The 17,488-nt window shown below is 41.4% G+C and overlaps 1 protein-coding gene across 2 annotated transcripts; it reads left to right on the forward strand.

The window, feature by feature from the left end:
* The first annotated feature begins 6,663 nt into the window (after window positions 1–6,663).
* atp2a1l (ATPase sarcoplasmic/endoplasmic reticulum Ca2+ transporting 1, like) lies at window positions 6,664–17,256 on the forward strand. Of its 2 annotated transcripts, XM_041973808.1 has the most exons (24): window positions 6,664–6,930; window positions 7,725–7,742; window positions 8,081–8,163; window positions 9,075–9,179; window positions 10,046–10,184; window positions 10,982–11,062; window positions 11,160–11,245; window positions 11,329–11,626; window positions 11,724–11,890; window positions 11,980–12,068; window positions 12,165–12,267; window positions 12,352–12,483; window positions 12,593–12,709; window positions 12,792–13,010; window positions 13,105–13,216; window positions 13,377–13,600; window positions 13,708–13,928; window positions 14,032–14,234; window positions 14,328–14,413; window positions 14,492–14,625; window positions 14,734–14,851; window positions 14,989–15,106; window positions 15,417–15,462; window positions 16,941–17,256. In XM_041973808.1, the coding sequence occupies exons 1-23, from the start codon at window positions 6,813–6,815 to the stop codon at window positions 15,419–15,421; spliced, it is 2,976 nt and encodes a 991-aa protein (XP_041829742.1). In that variant the 5' UTR covers window positions 6,664–6,812; the 3' UTR covers window positions 15,422–15,462; window positions 16,941–17,256. The 2 variants fall into 2 exon arrangements, with proteins under 2 accessions (XP_041829742.1, XP_041829740.1); XM_041973806.1 differs by lacking the exon at window positions 15,417–15,462.
* Window positions 17,257–17,488: the final 232 nt, after the last annotated feature.

The raw sequence follows: 17,488 nt of genomic DNA on the forward strand, positions 1-17,488 counted from the left end.
GCTGTTATGCTGCAAACAAATGGAACAAACTGCCAGTGGAGATTAAACTTTCCCCAAATGTAGACATTTTTAAATCCAGGTTAAAAACTTTTCTTTTCTCATGCGCCTATGCATGAAATCTGCACAGTAACTTTTTAACTAATCTTGCTTTTAATCATTTTAATGTAATTTATTATTTTATTGTGATTATGTGTTGATGCCTTTTACTATTCCTAATATCTGTAATGTCTTTGTTTTATGTAAAGCACTTTGAATTGTCCTGTACATGAAATGTGCTATACAAATAAACTGCCTTGCCTAATTCTCAGTCCTAATGGGGGCTGATGTAAATAAGGATGGGTGATTAGCCTTATGGTTTCACTTTTTGTGGCTTTTATTTTTAAAGCACTGATATTAACATTGCCATATTTTATTTACTTTACTAACATGAACAAAGTTTAACCTCCAGAGACGTCAGAAGGACTTACTAAGTGTACATTGCAATTATTCCAAGAAAATAAAAATATATATAAATAGTATGGCCATATATGGAAGTATGGTTTGAAAAGGACATTTTTGTATATTCCACAGTAATTTCTAAGTTATACGACTAGGGGAGGTAAAATCTTATTCCATAATTTCTCTTTATGGGATTGGTCGGGTTGTATTCTATCCCATCTAAAGTGAATACCTCACATCACAGGACAAATTTCCACTTTTGGTCATTTTAGATAATCGTAGTTCCAAACAAAGTAACATCTCTTGCTTAATTTTCTGTTATGTACCATAAATTACAATAGCCCCAAATTCTTTATTTTACATAGAATGCTTTTTAGATGAATTAAATATTTGGCAACAGTTCAGAGCACGAGTCATGGCCAAGTAACCTAAGAAGCTTAAATGTTTTACAGCTCTCACTAATTGTTGAGTTTTGTGTCTATACTACTGTCCACAGGGAGGCAGTATTGAGTTCCTTTAACACTGGATATATACTCATTAAATAAAAACAGAACAAGATGGTTAAGAAAACGCTTTCACTCCAGCTTTATTTAAGTTCTCTGCAGAGCTGTGATGATTCCCTGCTTTTGAAATAAAAAGTATTTCATATAAAAATCGCATTGCTACTACTACTACACATGGACTGTGTGGAAAACTATCATTTTTCAGTCCTTCTATATTTATCAAATAAGGTTTGTTTCCTTCTTAGGCATTTCTTGAGCTCTTTGCATCCATTCATCTTCCTGTCATCAACACTGCTCACCAAGACACACGTCCATCATCTGGCCTTCCTTTTAGAGGAACAGGGGGTGACAACATGTATAGCTGATGAGTGAGGTTACTTCAAACTTCTGTTTTATAAAATATGTATACTCTCCCTTTTCTATGTCTATGACAGAATTAATTATTTCCTCATCACTTTAAATTTAGGATGACGGAGTGTTGAGGTCACCCTTGGTGGTCACAACCTGTCATTGAGTACGTGGTCTCAAGTTCTAACAGTGGTGCTTCTATGGGATTATGTTTCTGAATTCTGTGTTGGTCAGGGAGTCTTGAGGACTGAAATGTGACCTTGACCCTGATTTGTGTAGGTTTACTGGATTCAGTCGCTCCAAAAAAGATCAAACTAAATGAATCATTAGAGTGAAGTCTGTTTTTGTGGCTGCTGCATTCACATCATTTACAGTCGAACAGCCCAGAAATAGTGTCTTGGTTGGATAAGCGTAGCCTACTCAAAATAGACAAGACACTGAAGATGTTGTATATTTTCTACAGTTCATCTTTCAGATGATACCAAATACTGTACATACTCGTTTATACAGCTATGCTGGTCTGACATACTAAGCCTTTTAATTTATGACTACTATTATGAAGCTCCACAAGAATTTGGCTTATGACACATCAGTCACAGCATGTCAGTTATGAAATATAAGTCCCTTATTACATGAAAGAGTTCCAGAAACCTATTGTGAGGCTGACAAGTGGGTCTGCAGTGCTTTGCACTTGATGCCTTCATGATTTGTTGGCATGCTGAAATCAATCAAATAATTAAGCTTAGTAATTCCTCAGTTTAAAACAAAGGTAAACGGTTTTTTATATTTAATATATTTAAATAAATTTGAGATCAAATTTGACAAGATATTTGAATGATTGGAAAATAAAAAGACAAAATTTATAGGATTCATCCAATATATTTAGTTAATTCAGTGTGATATCATGTAAATGTAGCTGGAAAACTACAATTAAGTCTTTTTTAAACAATATAAAACAATTTAAAGATGGATGGACGGACGGACGGACGGACGGACGGATGGATGGATGGACGAACGGACGGATGGATGGACAAACGGACAATTGGATGGATGAATGAATTGCAATTTTTCTGTAGGCATTCCTGTTAAACTCAGCATATTTTCCTTGGGGCATCCACGTTAAATAAGTTTTTTCCAATAAATGAACAACACACCTTTTAAAAATGCAGAGCTAACCAAGTAACCGACACTCCAGTAAAATGAAAGGCACTTTTGATCAACAGGCTCACTTTCTCTTCAACTCCCCTGTGGCTCATTGAGAATAGTGTGTGGAATGGTGTGAACAACCAGGAACTCCTCAGTGCAGCATGGATACTTATGACACGTGTCCTCCAACACCCCTTTTCACCCAATAAGTGAAAGTTAGACCCACAAGCTCGAGCCGAGGGGCAAGCATTCTGACATAGAAAAGCAGCAAAGCTGTTGTGCTGCCATGGTGTCACCTGCTCTATTTATATCTTGTGAGGAATTCTGGATTCAGAGACTCAGCTGCCACTTCTATTATTACTATTAGCTAATATTGTAACAAGTACCCTGCAAATACCAACTCCTTTACCCATACCCTTATTACCCAGTACTAATTATGACCTTACTGTCCATACCACTTGTATTAAATTTAATTTCACTCAAGGGCCCTTTGGGTATGCTTTGCATTTGCATAAAAGATAAAGATGGCAATAACGTCATGATTTCCAGATGCAAGCAGGTGCAATTACTGCATGGTGCCTATTAAGTTGCTGTGCTATTAGAAAAAATAAATCCATATTATTTTGCTTAAAAATTACAGGTTATTTTATAAAAAGTTCTTGTTAAAGAACGAGATGCGGCAGCTGTGCAGTGTACTGTGCAATCCTTATCTCCCCATCTTTAAGGAACAAACGTCACCTTGTCCATCTCAATTTACTTGTGGCGTGCATGTCAGCAGAGATGCACTTAATTGCATAAGATGTGTACAGCTGAACCATCATAGTACTTAACACTTGTACAGAGCCAGGAACACGCATAAAGTTCACAAGTGAAGTAGGGAGTGCTCCATGGGCTAGAGTAGCACATGGTGATCCCTCAGCCTGGCACGAGGGCGTGGCGTGTTAGCACCCCAGTCAGAGCTGGAGGTGATGGGTGTCCCAGTTTGCACGGGCTTACGCCGAAGGAGTCCCTGCACACACAGGCTACTGATACTTCAGGATAGACAGAGGCGGAAAATGGAGGGGAGTGAGGGAGAAACCTTATCCTTCTGGGATATTGAATTAAATGTCACTGCCGTACACTGAGGGAGACACTGACAGGCCGACCCCTATCACAGCCCCCAAATCTCAGAGGTCAGAACGGCTGTACGACAGCTGAGGCCCGGAAAACGACTGGGTGAAACAGAGATGGGAGGCTGGCAGGGCAGAACAAATATAAAATGTTTTAGTATGTCTGGGAACACTGACTTGGTGACAAATTTTTGTCCACTTCAGTGGTACAAATTAATAAGTTTCACTTTGAGTTGGTCATGTGTGTTTGTATATTTAATGCAATATATATATATATATATATATATATATATATATATATATATATATATAAAAAGAGAACACTCATAACTTACAGAGCAAAACCCTGTTGTTATTCTTCATTATACATTCTAAATTATATTCTATTATGCTTTCAATAATGTTTCTCCCCTTTGTTTTGTCCATTCCACTCACATGCAGAATTTTTCACTGTACTGTACCTTTTTGACAAGAGCTTGGCCCTGATCAACAGGCCACATGGCAGGTGGCCATCAGCAGCTGAACTGAAGCTTGAAAGCTGCCACAAAAATAATTTCCTATTTTAGAATTCCTCAGTGGAGGAGCTGCACAAGCTCATGTTTGTGTTATGAATAGGTTAAGTAGTCAGTAGTGGCGACAGGGGGAAACTGATAAAAGTTTGAAGAAATGTTTCACAACAGTGCACACAAAGACCTGTCAAAGTCATTAAAATAGGTATGACTGATGCTTTAACACTTATCACCTACCTAAACATTTTTTCAGATCACTCACATCCTCATATGGCAGCAGCACACCCCTGTAGTAGTAGCAGCCTCCCCAGCAGGACACCAAAAAGTCTTGCAAAAACTGCTTGAGGTGTTCATCAGCATCCAAACTCCTCAGATATGAGTCAGAAGGGATCTGATGTGTTCTGTAGGGACCTAGCTCTCATGTCTCACTGGTGAGAGCTAAGCCTCCTCCAGGTGAATGCCTGGTTTGCTGTATTGCTTTGAAGTATAAACTCTTTTCATGTGGATTTAGCGCAGTAAATAATGTGTCTCTTACTGTATGACAATTCACATGTTTCCGTTTTTCCTTAGGTCCAGTTTACTTTACATTTTTTGTTTCCTGACTATCCAGTCTGTGTTGATCAGAATTGAAACACTCTCTCAGCTGAAAAAGAGTTTAGAGGTTTGAAAAGAAAACTACAACTCTAAAATAAATGTTTAATTTAAAGCATATAAAAGCGAAAGGAGCTGACACAAAATAAAACATTTAAATGAGTTCAATGAAGACTAAGTATAAAGACAATAAAATACTAAAAGCATTAAATATAGTTAATAACTGAGGAGAACAAACATGTCAACAAGGAGGGTATGTAATTAACACTGGAAGGCTGCTGCAAAGGCACAATCTTACCTGTTAATTACCCGGGAGCAGGTTTGAAGTGTACTCAGGTAAAGCCTTAAAAATGATAAATTTTTTTAAAATCTATTCTGTATTTGATTAAAATGCAACAACAGCAGTCTTTGTCTTTTTCTGGTAAAAAGTGCTGAGTATTGTACCAACTGCAGATGGGCTTAAAGAGACTGATGGCCAAGTACAGATACCTAGAATAAACCAACCTCCAAGTGATTAAAGCTGCAATAACTGTCTTTAAGTCCTCACTGGACAGGAAGGAGTTTAATCTATCAATGTTTCTCAAGTGGAAAAAAAAAACTTTTTCAACCCCAGAATCTATCTGTGTCAGACTCTAGTTCATAATCAAATATGACTTCCAAATGCCTGGCACGGGTCTAACATCTAACTGAAGACAGTTGTTTGCGTTCAGAGAGTCCATAGTTACAAATTGAGCCATTTTAAACATATTTTAATTTTTGCACACTGAAAACAAGTTGTTGTTGCTTTTGACAGTGCAAAAAACTTGTCCAGTTGTCTGATGTAGTGAGCTGTGATCACTGCTGTTTGTACAGCAGCACCTGTCAGTTAATTGATTATTAACAGCAACTTGAATGTCTGTGGACAGAGCTCTCTGTGCTGCCCAGCAGGCTTTTTACTGCTCTTAAAACAAATAATAAATCAGAACAGATCAGCATGTAGCAGTATACCTCTCACTTTTAAATGTAGTTTTCACCCAATGTAAGTGGTGTGTTATTTTCATAAAGACAAATTCAGTCCTCTGAAGTCACCACAAGAGGCCATTGTGCCGCCCCGGATAGCATTAGCTGAAGGATCATCTGACATGCGTTGGTTTAAGCTTTGCCATATCTCCCTGATGCCTTGCCTTCCTCTTAAAAATGAAGAAATAAAACCTGATCCTCCTGTATCTGCAGCCTGGCCTTCTCCTCTGTGGTGTGATAGTGTGACACTCTGGCTGTCCTCGACGGCATTCCTGTCCCCCCCAGTGATCTTTCTTCTCTAGTACACTCACTTTCTTCTTATCTCTATCATCCCCACGTCTCACTTAACTGGTTTTATTATGAGGTCTGGTGTCTCTGTAAAACTTTGAATGCTTGCACACTTGTAGGTGTCAGCACATGATGCAGCTGTGGTGCACTAAACCTGTTTTTTTTTTTCCAGTGATGGAGAATTACATGTGTCTCGTGCTCGTTCTCCATGCCACATCAAAGATGCCTCCAGCTTATTCTTGTGCTAAACTGTTCCCAACTCCCTCCCTCTGCTTTGCGTGTAGTGGTCTCCTCTGTAGCTGTCTTGGCCACCTTCCTCAGCAGAAACCAGTTGAGCCGTCACTCAATGACCCCCCTTCCCTCTCGACGATCTCCTGTCTTACTCTCTCACCTTCTCCCTTCGTCTTATTCCACTGACCATGCATGTTCCAAAAACAGATCTCATTTTCATCCACGGTACAACTCCCCCCCTTCAACCCCCTTTGCCCCTGCCCCCTCCCTTGCTACAACTCTCCTGCATTACCTCCTTTCCAAATCCAAGCCTTGTGGCCCCCAGTTCCTGTCCAAGTCCACCATCTCACCTCCCCATTGCTCCACCTCGAACCCCACCCTCACCCCAACACCATGTCTGCTCATGCTGGAATTTGGAGGCATGTATCAGTGGGGTGTCCCTCCCATCCCAAGCCCTTTGGTAGTATAAAACCCTGAGCGTGCATGCGCTTATTCGCTCTTTCTGTCAGTCCAGCACTCCTGAATTAGAGAGTGCCACACTTCTAGGTGAGGGTGGTGGACCAAGGGTGAAAACTGCAGAGAACAACAAAGAAGTAAAAGAGCACGGATAGGCACGGTTAGTCGCCCAATCCCTTGTCTATCCAAAAAGGATGGAGAACGCACACACAAAGACCCCGGCAGAATGCCTGACTTATTTCGGGGTGAATGAGAACACTGGCCTCTCTCCCGACCAGTTCAAGAAGAACCTGGAGAAGTACGGCTACAATGGTGAGAGTCCGGGCATCGGGGATGGGGGAAATGCTCACACAGTACCTGTTTGGCAAGTAGGCCACACTGAGAAGCTTCTCACTTGACTGTCAAAGAAACATCTTAGTTGTTACAGTCCACAAGATTGTCTCTGGAAGGGTTTTCCTGTGTGGAGCTTCCAGAGATGGTTGTTGAGCTGGGGTGATGCTGTTTAAGAGAGGAGTTGCAACAGCTGGTAGAAATGCAGAGAAATTGAGAAGCAGAGACTTTGAGGGCTTTGAGGAGCTATTTAAAGATAGCCAAAGAAGATGGCTGGAGAGCGAGAGAGACAGGTGATGGCTCAAGAAGCTTCCTGGGTGATGTATGGGGTGGGCATTAACAGGAGAGATGGATAATTTTAGGCTGGGTGACATAGGGCGGTCCTTAGATGGTTTATGGCTAAACGATTAGTACCATGGCTACTGATCAATAAGCACTGGATTAACAAATTAGACTCTATGGATATATTGGCTATTTAAGCAGCCATAGTCTTGCTTTCTCAGTGATGTTGTTTCATGGAGGATTTGGGGCCTATGCTTGAAATGATGTCAAATACTAATACAGCACATTGGCATTTTTATATGAGCCACACAGCTGCAGTGCATGAAAGCACCAGGAAGTTCAAGAAACAAATTAACTAGTTACATTTATCCTGTTATGTCAAGAATTTCTCCAAAACTTTTTGAAAATCTCTCTGATGAACATCCACCAACCATGTTCTCTTCTGTCTCTCTCTGTGTCTAATCTCCTCCACCTGCTTCACTTTTGAACTCCAGAGCTGCCCGCTGAGGAAGGTAAGTCTTCACCTGGGCACATTTACAAAATAATGAAAACTTCAGTTTAGACATCTGATTTGATGCCTTCAGAGTGGCCCCTTCTTTACAGCAGAGCTTAAATACAAACATGCAGGCTGCATTTTTACTATGTAATCCCCTCAAGCCGTGACATCATCCTCACCACTGGACACTGTCAGTCAATCACTGGCAGCATATATAGCATTAACTACACACTTTATCCTGCAAACACATTCCTTTCTACTCAAAACCCTTCTTTGATGCTTATTTTAAGTTAATTATCTTTCACTGATCTGTACGTGTCATATCTTATATGTTAATATTATTGTGTCACTCAGGCAAGAGCATCTGGGAGCTGATTATTGAGCAGTTTGAGGACCTGCTTGTCAGGATCTTGCTGCTGGCTGCCTGCATCTCTTTTGTAAGTAAACAAGAATCATTAGCACTCATTAATCTCATCAGGTTATCCTCCTGCTGTTCATGTAGTCGAAGCATCAAATTCCACCACAGCTTCAGGGGCACTGATGCAAAACTTGCTTTCAGTCATCCTTTACATTATATTCATATTGTCACAGCTTTGTTAATCCTGTGACAGGTGATTAATAACATCTAATTTCAAGCCTATTGCACAAAACTTGACTTTAAGGCCACTTTGTCAAGATGACTTCTCATCCCCTCGAGGCCCTCCACCCCTCTATGTATTTTTGAACGACGACAACTTGAGAAGAGGGGAGACAGATTGCGAAGGCTTGGAGGAGGTGTATTAATTGCTATGCACAGTTTTCACTCCTTCGGCCAGCTGTCACGATAGCCTTAGAAGGCGAATATTGAGAAGCCAGTGAGAGATGGGGGGTCAAGAAAGTGTAGAGGGACTGAAGGGTGAGGGTTTATTTTAAGAAAGCCTCAAGCTGAAGAGAGAAACTGAATCCTTCGGGAAAGGTCAGGCCTGAAGGAAGGAATGGTAGGGCCTCCTTAGAAAGAAAGTTGAAATCAGAAGGACAGAGGAGCTATGGGAACAAATTAATAACAATTATGTAATCATACAATGATGGCTCGCAAAAGATATGAAAACAGGTGTGAAAACAGAACCTGGAGAGAGATATAACATTCAGCTTATGTCGAATCCAATAATAAATACATTTAAAACAAAAATTCCCTCATTATGATAACCTCTACCATCCTTGAAATATATAGCTTGTTATTATTCAGATATTACACAACTTATTTCCTCTTTTAGGGCCTCTTTTTAATTCTAAGCCAGTTAAACATCTGAAATCTCTCACTGTTTCTACTCTGCTACACTGGCTTACTATTTTGCTACTCCACCCTCAGGTGCTGGCCTGGTTTGAGGAAGGCGAGGAGACCGTCACTGCCTTTGTGGAGCCTTTTGTCATCCTCCTTATCCTCATCGCTAATGCTGTTGTTGGAGTGTGGCAGGTCAGTGACATGACAGAGTCCATTAAGCAATAGCACATATCCACTGCAGTGATGACAGCAAATATGGAGGTTCCAATTACTGCCTTGATTTCTGCCCAGACCTGACATTCAAAATAGTCTGTGTGTTGAGCAAATCCTATCTTATCTCAACTTATATTATATTAGCTTAGCTTAGCTTATATTTTTAGATATTATGTTCCATGTATGTTAAGACTGTAGGCGTCAAATCACACCAATAAGTGGTGCTGCTGCCAGGCATCAGCCAACGAGGGAACATTGCATCATGTCCTTGCCAAGTCTCTAAACCAGCTGCTATGTTCTTGTTTTTCTCATTTAAACAACTGCCTAAGCGGCTATTAGAAAATCCATGCTGTGCACCTTAAATCAGATTTTTTCACCTTGATATCAAACCTAAACACTTGTTGTTGCAGAGACCCTAAATGAGATTTTTTTTCACCTTCCGCAGAAAGAATCATGTTTATTTGACACAGAAAGAAAATCCACCATAAGGATTTATGGCAGCCTAAGATGGAAGAGTGCACACCAGATAACAGATGTGACCTACTCATGTATCATCACTTACTTGTGCAACACTGTGTAATTGCTGTTTGTAATGACTCAAAGCCTCTTAGAGGACATTGCCAGCACCAGACCAAGGGCAAAAGGAGTATAGTTTACATCCAAGCAAAGATAAACAGCCGTGATGACATGCCTTCAGAATTCACGTGCACCGTTTTACCCCGTTAAATGTGTCTCAAGGTTTAATTTGTGCCTTTATATGGTTTAATTTTCTCCAAGTAGATTTCTTTTATTTGTTTGGGCTTTTTCTTCTTTTGTACATTTTCTGTCTTGTGTGTGTGTTACAGGAGCGTAACGCTGAAAGTGCCATTGAGGCTCTCAAGGAGTATGAGCCTGAGATGGGCAAGGTTTACCGTTCTGACAGAAAGAGTGTGCAGAGGATCAAGGCCAGAGAAATTGTCCCTGGAGACATTGTGGAGGTGTCTGGTAAGAACTGTCAAGACTCTTCACTGGAAGTGTGTGGATTATGTTTTTATTAAGGGGGCAAGAGGGTCACAGTCAGTTACAAGATCACACTTGAGATACTTCCAGCTCTGTTTAGAGGATCAAAGACGAAATCAGAGTACAGTATGTGCCTCGTAAAGGCTGTTGTCACCTGGTGTCTTTTAAAGGCAATGTGAATGTGGCAGGATGGAGCACTGCTACATGCTGACTGTAAGAAACCATGAATATAAATATCCTGACCAACGCCTGCTGCACCTCTTCTCCCCGGCCTGCCATCGCCCATTCCTGTTCATTTGTCAGTATACACCTGTTGGCTCATTAGCTGGCTGTCCCCGGCCTGCCAGCCATATGTGTGTCACTCCCATTGGTTAAAGCATGTGTCACTTAAAGCTTCTGACCAGTATGAGATCCATAGAGTAAGTTGTCTGAGCATTTTAGTGCTTATTACTGGGAGCTATTTATAGAGTTACTGGTAGTGGTGTAATCTTTCAGAGGTTCCCTTCACTTTAAGACATGAATGGTGAGATGTTTATGACAGCAGAGGTGCAAAATATAGCTAGATTTGACAAAACATATCAACAAATGCAAATAAAATAATTATATATAAATCATATAAAGGAGTCAAATGGAAAAAAAATATTTTATTTACCCTGATTTTGGTTGTATTTTGCACACACAGCCCCCAAAAGAATTTGATAACTTATACACACAGTCACAATAGCTTAATGACAGTAAAATAAATCCTTTTAATGTTTTTTCCTTTTTTAAAATCCCCACAGTTGGTGACAAAGTACCCGCTGACATCAGGATTGTTTCCATCAAGTCCACCACCCTGCGTGTTGACCAGTCTATCCTTACTGGTAAGTTTTCCTAAAGAGAACAAAAACAGCCAGTAGTTGCTTTTCTAACCCAACTTTGCAGTACGTTTTAAATAATTTTTTGTTTTCTTTTCCTCAGGTGAGTCTGTCAGTGTGATCAAGCACACTGAGGCTGTTCCTGACCCCAGAGCTGTCAATCAGGACAAGAAGAACATGCTTTTCTCTGTGAGCAGCATACCACTGTCTAATTTATCAACTGAGGTGTTGTTGTTGCACCAAACTTAGTTTCTCTCCTTTTATCTCTACAGGGTACCAACATCGCTGCTGGCAAGGCCATTGGTGTTGCTGTGGCCACCGGAGTCGCCACTGAGATTGGCAAGATCCGTGACCAGATGGCTGCCACTGAGCAGGAGAAGACTCCTCTGCAGGCCAAGCTGGACGAGTTCGGCGAGCAGCTGTCCAAAGTCATCTCCCTGATCTGTGTTGCTGTCTGGGCCATCAACATCGGCCACTTCAACGACCCCGTCCATGGAGGCTCATGGATCCGTGGTGCCGTCTACTACTTCAAGATTGCTGTCGCTCTGGCTGTGGCTGCCATCCCTGAGGGTGAGGGAGTGCAAAAAACAGTGCGATCATATTTTCTTGTTTTCTCTGCTGCTTGTTTATTTGTATTTATCTTAAAATTCTCTCTGACTTCTCCTAGGTCTGCCTGCTGTCATCACCACCTGCCTGGCTCTTGGTACCCGCCGTATGGCCAAGAAGAACGCCATCGTCAGAAGCCTGCCCTCTGTGGAGACCCTGGGCTGCACCTCTGTTATCTGCTCTGACAAGACTGGCACCCTTACCACCAACCAGATGTGTGTGACCAAGGTGGGCATCTCAGCATAGAGGAATCATGTGCTTTTGGCATTTTTTGACAGACACAGTAAAGACAATCTCTGCTTCTTCTTTCTCTGCAGATGTTCATTGTCAAGCACGTTGAGGGAGACCATGTTGATCTTGATGCCTTCGATATCTCTGGCTCCAAATACACCCCAGAGGGCGAGGTGTAAGTTGGTTTGCTTTGCCCTCTTATATAATTTATAGGCAATTCATGCTCATAGACCACCTCTGATTTGTTTGACATTCCCTCCTTTTCCATCAGTTCCCAGGGAGGTTCCAAGGTGAACTGCAGCCAATACGACGGCCTTGTTGAGCTGGCAACTATCTGCGCCCTGTGCAACGACTCCTCTCTGGACTACAATGAGGTAAAACTCCTAGCTCTCTGTGCCCCCACAGTGAAACTTCAGGATTAAAAGTTGTGAAACAATTTTTTTTTCTTTTTTTTCCAGTCCAAGAAGATCTATGAGAAGGTTGGTGAGGCTACTGAGACTGCCCTGTGCTGCCTGGTTGAGAAGATGAATGTGTTTGGCTCCAATGTGAAGAATCTGTCCAGGATTGAGAGAGCTAATGCTTGCTGCACTGTAAGTTTACTCTTGAAACCTGTAATATGACAAGGATATTACACAGATTAGATTTTATTACACAATGTTATTTTATTACTACATCTCCCCTTTCTGTGTCCTTCAACAGGTGATCAAGCAGCTCATGAAGAAGAACTTCACTCTGGAGTTCTCCCGTGACAGGAAGTCCATGTCCGTGTACTGCACTCCATCCAAAGGTGATGGTGGCGCCAAGATGTTTGTTAAGGTTGGCACTCCCTCTTTTCCCCAACACTTTGTGCAAACTGGATGCAATAAAACACAAAATCATCATGATGCTGTCTCCACAGGGTGCCCCCGAGGGTGTGATTGACAGGTGCACATATGTGCGTGTTGGCACCACCCGTGTGCCCCTGACCAACGCCATCAAGGACAAGATCTTGAACGTCATCAAAGACTGGGGTACTGGCCGTGACACCCTGCGTTGCCTGGCTCTTGCCACCCGTGACAGCCCACTGAAGCCTGAGGAGATGAACCTCGAGGACTCAACCAAGTTTATAGATTATGAGGTGAGAACATGACACCCAGGTGGGCGTGATAAGGAAACTTGTATCTGTGATTTCTTGTTGGATTAAACAACCCTATTCACACCTCTCTCCTCAGACTGACCTGACCTTCGTTGGCTGTGTGGGTATGCTGGATCCCCCTCGTAAGGAGGTCACTGGCTCCATTGAGCTGTGTAGAGATGCTGGAATCCGTGTCATCATGATCACCGGTAAGTATGTGTTATAGTGTTGTAAAACAAAATACTTTGCTTTTTTCTCTACAGGCTTTTGTATTTCACGCCAACATGGTGCTAAATATTTGCTTTTCAACTCATTTTGAAAAGAAATTTTCCCAGCTTTTCACCAAACTACTCTTTCTCTGCATATCAGGTGACAACAAGGGAACTGCCATCGCTATCTGCCGTCGTATTGGCATCTTCTCTGAGGATGAGGATGTTTCAGGCAAGGCCTACACTGGACGTGAGTTTGACGATCTCCCCTCCCACGAGCAGGCTGAGGCTGTGCGCAGGGCATGCTGCTTTGCCCGCGTGGAGCCAGCCCACAAGTCCAAGATTGTTGAGTTCCTGCAGGGTTATGATGACATTACTGCTATGGTAAGAGCTTTGCAGCCTCTGAATATCAGTACAGACCCAACACTTGTGTTATTGTAGTGGTTTTGATTAGTATTTTACAAGGTATGATTAATTTCCTCTTACTACAGACCGGTGATGGTGTGAACGATGCCCCTGCCCTGAAGAAGGCCGAGATCGGCATCGCCATGGGCTCTGGCACTGCCGTTGCCAAGTCTGCCTCTGAGATGGTCCTGGCTGACGACAACTTCTCTTCCATTGTGGCTGCTGTTGAGGAGGGCAGAGCTATCTACAACAACATGAAGCAGTTCATCCGCTACCTCATCTCCTCCAACGTTGGTGAGGTTGTCTGGTGAGTGGCCTTTCTCATTAAGACTCAAACTCCATCTTTCTCTCTGTGTGCAGCTAACCTCAGCGGTCCTTTCCTTCTGTTATTTCCTCTTTTCCTTCCTCAGTATCTTCCTGACTGCTGCTCTGGGTTTGCCTGAAGCTTTGATCCCAGTCCAGCTGCTGTGGGTCAACCTGGTGACTGATGGTCTGCCCGCCACCGCTCTGGGCTTCAACCCCCCTGATCTGGACATCATGGGCAAGCCCCCACGGTCCCCCAAGGAGCCCCTTATCTCTGGCTGGCTGTTCTTCAGATACATGGCCATTGGTGGTAAGTGGGACTGTGCAGATTTTGTTTGGATTTTATTTGAATGCAGCAAAAACACTTGCCTGTCTCATGACTGTTACCCCTCCTCCCTTTCAGGATACGTTGGTGCCGCCACCGTCGGTGGTGCTGCCTGGTGGTTCATCTACGATCAAACTGGCCCCGGTGTCACCTACTACCAGCTGGTAAGTAGTTGTGCTGGTATAATTTTGCCTTCCAATGACACTACTGCGCTCACTGATTTACCCCCCTCCTCTGTGCAGTCCCACTTCATGCAGTGCCACGATGAGAACGAGGACTTCGCCGGCCTGGACTGTGAGATCTTTGAGGCTGCTCCTCCCATGACCATGGCCCTGTCTGTACTGGTCACTATTGAGATGTGCAACGCTCTCAACAGGTACCACTCCAAGCGCTTACAGTCACAGATTTCAAAGAAAATCTGCTTTAGGTGTTGCACAAACGGTCGGTTTTCTCACACAGCAGATGTGTCTTTTTCCTTTTTAAGCTTGTCTGAGAACCAGTCTCTGGTGCGCATGCCACCATGGAGCAACTTCTGGCTGCTTTCTGCCATGACCCTCTCCATGTCCCTGCACTTCATGATCATCTATGTTGACCCTCTGCCCGTAAGTCAAGACATTCAATTCTCAACAGCTCAAATCAATAGCTGATTAATTACTATGAAAGTTGAATTTTTTTGTTCAAATTTCTGGGGTCTGTGGGGGTTTTCCACCAGCTCTGATTTCCTCTCTTTCCTCCCCAGATGATCTTCAAGTTGACCCATCTATCCACAGAGCAGTGGATGATGGTCCTGAAGCTTTCCTTCCCTGTCATCGCCATTGATGAGGTGTTGAAATTCATTGCCCGCAACTACGTTGAGAGTAAGTGGTCTTATATTTTTGCATGTTCACTCTAACATCTTTTAATGACAAAAGAGTTATTAAATTTATGAAGCTAACAGTTAATTTCTACCTCTACTTCTTGTTTGATTAATTTATTAATAAAGCCATCTTTTTAAAGGTTTTCATTAAAAGTTTAACAAAGTTAATCTTCATCCTGACCTGTCACTTTGTTTTTATTACATCATTTGTATTTACCAAGTATCATTCTGTTTTTCGTTAACCTGATGTGCCATTACTGTCACTTTTCTCTATTCATCATTAACTCACTTACCCCTTTTTTGATTTCCAGAGTAAATTCAATCAACCCACCATCATTAGCCTGTAACTAAAGCAAGGTATTCCACAGCTGACGCTACTAGTTGTATCACTACATAGTTTCTGCGTATGTTTTGTGTATTTTTCTATTGTTTCATGTACAGCACTGCTCTTAGGCAGGTTTCTACCTGTTATCAGACTCATGCTGATGTGGTGCTAAGGGGTCTCTCTACTCATTAACATAATTGGAGAATTCATTTTAAATTGCAAATGACAAAGGGAGATCTCAGAGCACTGCTGTCTATATGTGACGTCCTCCTGTTGAATGTTATTTTTGTTTTGTGACATCATGCAGGTGAGTCTATCACCTCTGTGTGGATGCTGTCAGCGTTGACTTCACAGTGTCTGCCTTTGGTTATTTATGTCTGCAGCAGGAGATGCCTGTCCCACAAAAATAACACACTAAATAGGGGGATTGCCCATTGGCATCCCTTCTATTTAGCATTTATAAGCAGCTTCTGAACATAGTAGTTTATAACATTATAATGTAGGCAAAGAAAATTAATAGTTAACTTTCACCTATTAAATTTACATAAGAAGGTGAGCAATCACTGACAGTGTAACATAATTAATAATATAAAATAGAATTACAGAAAAATGACCCAATTTTTTATCTTGAAATCTACTTTATAATTAGTTATAAACAACATATACTACATGTTTATATGCAACTTATAAATGATAGGCAACCATTTTGAATAGTATTGTCTTTATGTGCTCTTTATGTCTATTTATCAAAATGTGTTTTTGGAAATCAGTGTTCTCTGTAATTACAATTCATGCCTGGTACAGCTATAAAAATGTACAAATATGCAGGTTTTCTTTTTTAGTTGCACAGCATTAACTTAGATGTAAGTTTTAGATGACAGGTTATGTGGTCCTTAATGACAACATGGTTCTAAAAAAGAATGAAAATAAATTTATTCACCAAATTTTTACAAGAAATTATCAAAAATGTGGTTACATTAAATTTCAGAAATTGCAGGAGAATTTCTTCGCCTATTGCTCTGCATAATTTCAGTATGTGTACAATAGATCTTAGAATATTTCAGTTTTGTTTAAATGAAGCTTTGCCTGATGAAAAACACTAAATCACACATTTAAACCTTTTAAAGCTGGAGGACAGTGGTTGAAAATGACACAATTTAGGGTAAATCACTTCTGAGCTGCATTAATTCAGCATTGTTCCTCAATTTTTGACCTCCAGATAAAAACAAAATGCCTCATGCTGACTCACCATTTTAAGTAATTAGTCTAGTTATTTTAATTAGAGAGTTTATCTAGTGGAAAACAGCCTAAATTTATGCTGATATTATTTCTAATTTTGGTGGAATTTCCAATGCTTTGACTTGGCAATGATTGCACGTTTGTCCAAGACGATTGTGTTGTTCCTCTTCATTTGTCTCAGGGGTCTCTGTGTCCGTTTCCACTGTGAACCAAATTCTATCTCTTACAAATCCCTCCTTTGTCCAACACATCTCTTTTCTCTCCTTATCAGGCACAGAAGTTCATAAATAGGGATGTAGAAGAAGAGGATCTTGGGTTGAAGAGAAAGAGGCAGAGAAGAGAGAGAAGTCACAACCAAAGAGGGGAACCATAGTGAGCCAACCAATAGAAGAGAGAGGAGAAAACACAGGAAAATATGAAAAAACAATAAAACTTGACAAAAATCTACAGAAAAAAGCCTCTACATAGAGAAGGAGATTGAATTAAAACAATGGGAAGTATTCCTGCTGATAAAGTACTAAAATATTTAAGATTTTATTCTAAGAGATGAAGTATGTATTAAAGGTGATTTTTTTTTGTTAACCTTGGATATTCTCAGCTGTTGTGTTTTTGTGTCCTCTGTCCATTTTCATATGATTGACTTTCCAGCTCATTACTTTTACTCTAGTCTTTGTTGCTCGTGTCTCGTGCAGCTTCCCTGCTTTAGCTGGGCTCTGTACAGTGTGGTGTAGGGTTACAAAATGACTTCATATGGGCAGAAAAACACCACATGCCTCCAGCTGCCAGCGCTCCATAGGCACCATGCAGTCAGCCGACTCC

The sequence above is a fragment of the Melanotaenia boesemani genome, chromosome 21 (genome assembly GCF_017639745.1).
Source record: "Melanotaenia boesemani isolate fMelBoe1 chromosome 21, fMelBoe1.pri, whole genome shotgun sequence".
In the NCBI taxonomy this organism is placed as follows: domain Eukaryota; kingdom Metazoa; phylum Chordata; class Actinopteri; order Atheriniformes; family Melanotaeniidae; genus Melanotaenia; species Melanotaenia boesemani.

Bases quoted from the DNA above. Each gene is read 5' to 3' on its own strand.
- atp2a1l (XM_041973806.1), top strand. From the start codon at position 6,813: ATGGAGAACGCACACACAAAGACCCCGGCAGAATGCCTGACTTATTTC. The intron at 8,164-9,074 runs GTAAGTAAACAA...CTCCACCCTCAG, and splicing joins TGGCTGCCTGCATCTCTTTT to GTGCTGGCCTGGTTTGAGGA. The intron at 10,185-10,981 runs GTAAGAACTGTC...AAATCCCCACAG, and splicing joins AGACATTGTGGAGGTGTCTG to TTGGTGACAAAGTACCCGCT.